Genomic DNA, 4876 nt, shown 5'->3' on the forward strand with positions numbered 1-4876 from the left:
TGGCGCCGATGTCACGGAGTTCATCCGCCAACGTCTTCAGGCGACGCCCATAGTCATCGATAGACTGGTCATCCTGATGACAGTCAAAAAATTCCTGCTGCAGAAAAATGCGACGCTGAAGCTTGTTGTCGGTGAAGAGCCCGTTGAGCTTGACCCACACTGCGCGGGCGTCATCACCATCGCTCACGATCGTGTGAAACAGGTCCTTGGAGATGGTGGTGAAGAACCACCGGATAAGCGTGGCGTCGATCGCAGTCCACTCGGAGTCGCTCACCATGGCGCGTGAGTCGACGTGTCGTCAACATGATCCACAAGATTGTTCTCGCGGAAGAGTAGCGAAAAGTATGTCTTCTACGCGAAGTACGTGGAGTCGGTGGCATCAAGGACGACAGGGACGCGTTTGTGGATGTTGATGTTGCGGGTGTCAGCGGGGTCCTGTCCGGTGAACGGGTTGGAGTAGGTCTGAATGGCCGGACATCCTGAAATAAATTCAAAAATAATGCGAGTGTCAGGAGTAAGTCTCAATGGGCTAAGGACCCCATCCTCCCACTAACCACAGTGATAGTGCGCGCATGGTAGTAGAGTACTTCAGTGCCGCGCTCGTGCTCCGCGTGGACGACAATGGCATCTTCTCCACTCTTTCTCATCGTACGCGCACGTTGGAGCTCTGCGATCTGTAGCGTTGACGCCATGTGACCCCTGCTCCACAAAAGTGCCAGGCAGCCGCGTCTGCTTTGGCCCCTCGCGCCTTTGCTCCCACTTCGTCTTTCTCGTTTGGAGTAAATATATTACGAGAATACAAGGCATTAATCACAGAACCAAAATGGCGCGATGTATTTTCGGCGCCTATTAATTCCGTGCATTGCTAGTTTCCTCCCGCCATTAATTTCTTCCAGCAATTTCCTGCTGGTTCGACCCATTTAAGGTCACCACTTTGCTCCATCTCTCAGACTCCAATCTCTCTCTCCTATTGGACGGACGGTCAGAGTCAGACCCCTTTGCCTTAGCCCGTAAGGTTACGTGGACATTGTGGTTTTCCTTGGCCTGCCCTTCTTGGCGCATTGTTTCGTCCGTCTCGATAGTCGACAGTCTGAAGCTCTCTTGGGACTGACTTGGGAGGTGAGGTGAGACGGCGCGGCAGCAATGGCTCACCGGCTGCTGCACGGCACCCTCCACGCCACCATCCTGGAGGCCGACAACCTCACCAACCCCGACCGCGCCACCGGCGGCGCCCCCCAGATCTTCCGCAGGGTCAGTCACTCCCCTTCCTCCCCTCTTTGCACTTGCTACAACCACGGCAGAGTGTAAGCAGAGTAGATTGCGTCCGTAGAGTAGAAACGAAGAAAATATCATATCCCACTCCCTTCGAGCCCGGAGATCTGAAATCTTGCTCGGCGGCAGAGGAATTCTTGGGGTTCTAGATGGAAGAGAAATTCTTGGTTGCCGTAGCGCATGAAAGGAGATGCGATTTTTACGGTCTGATGTTGGCCGCTAGTAGTAGATTTGTTCGTTTGAATGCGTAGGAAGCTTGTCGGATTGGTAAGGAATCTTGTTGTCTGGTTGCAGTTCGTGGAGGGGTTCGAGGAGACGATCGGGCGCGGCAAGGGGTCGACGCAGCTGTACGCGACCGTCGACCTCGGCAAGGCGCGCGTCGGCCGGACGCGGGTTATCGCCGGCGACCCGGTGAACCCGCGCTGGTACGAGGAATTCCACATCTACTGCGCCCACTTCGCCGCCGACGTCGTCTTCACCGTCAAGGCCGCGCAGCCCATCGGCGCCACGCTCATCGGCCGCGCCTACCTCCCCGTCCGGGAGCTGCTCGACGCCGGCGGCCGGGAGATCGAGCGCCGGCTCGACGTCCTCGACCCGAGCAAGAAGAAGATCCACCACGGGCCCACGATACACGTGCGGCTCAGGTTCTGCGACGTCGCCGCCAATCCCCGCGAGTGGGGCGCGGGCCTCGGCGGCGCGCGGCACCCCGGCGTGCCGTACACCTTCTTCTCCCAGCGGCCCGGGTGCAGGGTCACCCTGTACCAGGACGCGCACACCCCGGACGCGTTCGCGCCCAGGATCCCGCTCTCCGGCGGCCGGACCTACCAGCAGGGCCGGTGCTGGGAGGACGTGTTCGACGCCATCAGTGACGCGCGCCACCTGATATACGTCACCGGCTGGTCGGTGTACACCGAGATCACGCTGATACGGGACGGCTCCCGGCCGCGCCCCGGCGGCGACGCCACCCTCGGCGAGCTCCTCAAGCGCAAGGCCAGCGAGGGCGTGCGCGTGCTCATGCTGGTCTGGGATGACCGCACCTCCGTCGAGTCCCTCGGCATGACATGGGGGTATATGGGGACGCATGACGCCGAGACGGCGGAGTACTTCCGCGGCACCGACGTGCAGTGCGTGCTCTGCCCGCGGAACCCCGACATCGGCAGAAGCGCCGTCATGGGCTTGCAGACTGCCTACATGATCAGCCATCACCAGAAGATCATCGCGGTCGACCACGACATGCCGGTGAGGGGCAGCTTGAGCCGCCGCCGCATCGTCAGCTTCGTCGGCGGCCTCGACCTCTGCGACGGTCGCTACGACACGCAGTTCCACTCCCTGTTCAGGACGATGGACACGGCGCACCACAAGGACTTCCACCAACCCAACTTTGTCGACACGTCCATCACCAAGGGCGGGCCGAGGGAGCCATGGCACGACATCCATGCCAAGATCGAAGGTCCGGCCGCGTGGGACATCCTCTACAACTTCGAGCAGAGGTGGAGGAAGCAAGGTGGTGACAATGACCTCCTCGTCGATCTGAGAGCCTTGGCGAACCTGATCATACCGCCGTCGACCGTGACATTCCCCGATGACCAGGAGGCGTGGAATGTGCAGGTGTTCCGGTCCATTGACGGCGGTGCGAGCTTCGGCTTTCCTAACACCCCTGAGCAAGCTGCTCGATCCGGCCTCGTCAGTGGCAAGAACAACACCCTTGACAGGAGCATCCAGGATGCCTACATCCACGCGATACGTCGCGCACAGCACTTCATCTACATCGAGAATCAGTATTTCCTTGGCAGTTCATTCGCGTGGAAGGCCGACGACATAAGACCGGAGGAAATCGAGGCATTGCATCTGATTCCCAGAGAGCTTTCACTGAAGATTGTGAGCAAGATTGAGGCTGGTGAGCATTTCGTGGTCTATGTGGTGGTGCCAATGTGGCCGGAAGGTGCTCCTGAAGGTGGATCTGTGCAGGCAATATTAGATTGGCAGAGAAGGACGATGGACATGATGTACTATGACATTTCCATCGCACTTAAGGCGAAGGGGATCGACGCAAGCCCCAAGGATTACCTCACCTTCTTTTGCTTAGGGAACAGGGAAGCGAAGAGGAGCGGAGAGTATGAACCTGCTGATCATCCATTGCCTGGGTCAGGCTATGAAAAGGCACAGAACGCTCGGCGGTTCATGATCTATGTTCACTCCAAGATGATGATAGGTATGGCCCACTCCACAAGTCGCATGAAAGTTCTTGTGATCGTTAACATCTTATATGCACTTACTTTTTTTAGAAAAGAAGGATTATATGCACTTACATGACATTTCTATCATTGAAGCATACTTAAAATTAATTGTTGTTATTAAAATTCTGATATACCATGTCTTACTTGATTCATTTTGCAACAGAACATGTTTCCATACTCCAGTTCTCTGCTTTTGTCATGACAAATATACCTATATTGTAACGTTCATCCTACTGTAAACTGTCAGGACATGCCTCGTGTGGTCGAAGTCCAATTTGTCTTCACATTTAGTCTGCTTGATTTCCAGTTGACGACGAGTACATCATCGTCGGATCAGCCAACATCAACCAGCGGTCGATGGACGGGGGGAGGGACTCGGAGATTGCCATGGGCGCATTCCAACCACACCACCTGAACACCAAAGGGCAGGTTGCCAGAGGGCAGGTCCATGGCTTCCGGATGTCGCTGTGGTATGAGCACCTCGGCATGCTGCACAACGACTTCCTCAACCCGGGAAGCCGGGAGTGCGTCCAGAGGGTGAACAAGATGGCTGACAAGTACTGGGACCTCTATGCCAGCGACGAGCTGAACGACGACCTCCCCGGGCACCTTCTCACCTACCCGGTTGCCGTGACGAAGGAAGGCACGGTGGTGGAGCTGCCTGGTGCGAGGTGCTTCCCCGACACGGCGGCTCCGGTGCTCGGAATCAAATCCAAACACCTGCCCCCTATTCTCACCACATAGGGTGCGTTTACAGAGTTGCAACCCCAGCAATGCGATGCTGCTTCTAGATATATGATGCATTTTCAGCGATGTAAACTTGTTCTATTGGTGCTACCTCTATATGATGGTTCTAGTTAGAATCTATAGTTGATCATCTTGCCTAAAGCCTGAACATTTCTGCTGGCACTGGTCCGTCTTGCAAGATGCATAACCTGAGAGTGCTGAAGCTTGAAGATCGGGAAATGCTTCATCTCAGATTTGACTGAACGCTACCTATAATTGCCTGTGTTGCGTGTCGTATCAACAGTTGTTCGTCGGGTTGGTCTCTTGGATTCCCAGACAGCTTTTGAAGCTTAACACATGGCCGATGTTTTCTTGGTCATTCCGTCTCCCGTGAAATGCTGCCACATGCACCAATCTTTCTTTCTTTTTTGTCGGGCAACGGCAGTCGGCAGGAGCTCTGCCAATTCATATTAGAAGAGGGAAAGGGACCAATGTCCCAAGGTTCAGTACTCCCTCCGTTCCAAATTACTCGTCGCAGAAATGGATATATCTAGAACTAAAATACATCTATTTGGAACGGAGGAAGTACATAATACTGCCAGTGAACCAACAGGGGTTCAGGCAAAGCACCCCAACTCAGT

At 55.5% G+C, this 4876-nt stretch overlaps 1 protein-coding gene across 2 annotated transcripts; it reads left to right on the forward strand.

The window, feature by feature from the left end:
- The first annotated feature begins 856 nt into the window (after positions 1 to 856).
- LOC123148175 (phospholipase D alpha 2) lies at positions 857 to 4397 on the forward strand. Of its 2 annotated transcripts, none has more exons than XM_044567541.1 (3): positions 857 to 1251; positions 1567 to 3484; positions 3757 to 4397. In XM_044567541.1, the coding sequence occupies exons 1-3, from the start codon at positions 1144 to 1146 to the stop codon at positions 3798 to 3800; spliced, it is 2070 nt and encodes a 689-aa protein (XP_044423476.1). In that variant the 5' UTR covers positions 857 to 1143; the 3' UTR covers positions 3801 to 4397. The 2 variants fall into 2 exon arrangements, with proteins under 2 accessions (XP_044423476.1, XP_044423475.1); XM_044567540.1 differs by having other exon boundaries at positions 910 to 1251; positions 3817 to 4397.
- The last annotated feature ends 479 nt before the right edge of the window (positions 4398 to 4876 follow it).

This window comes from Triticum aestivum, chromosome 7A, assembly GCF_018294505.1.
Source record: "Triticum aestivum cultivar Chinese Spring chromosome 7A, IWGSC CS RefSeq v2.1, whole genome shotgun sequence".
NCBI lineage: Eukaryota > Viridiplantae > Streptophyta > Magnoliopsida > Poales > Poaceae > Triticum > Triticum aestivum.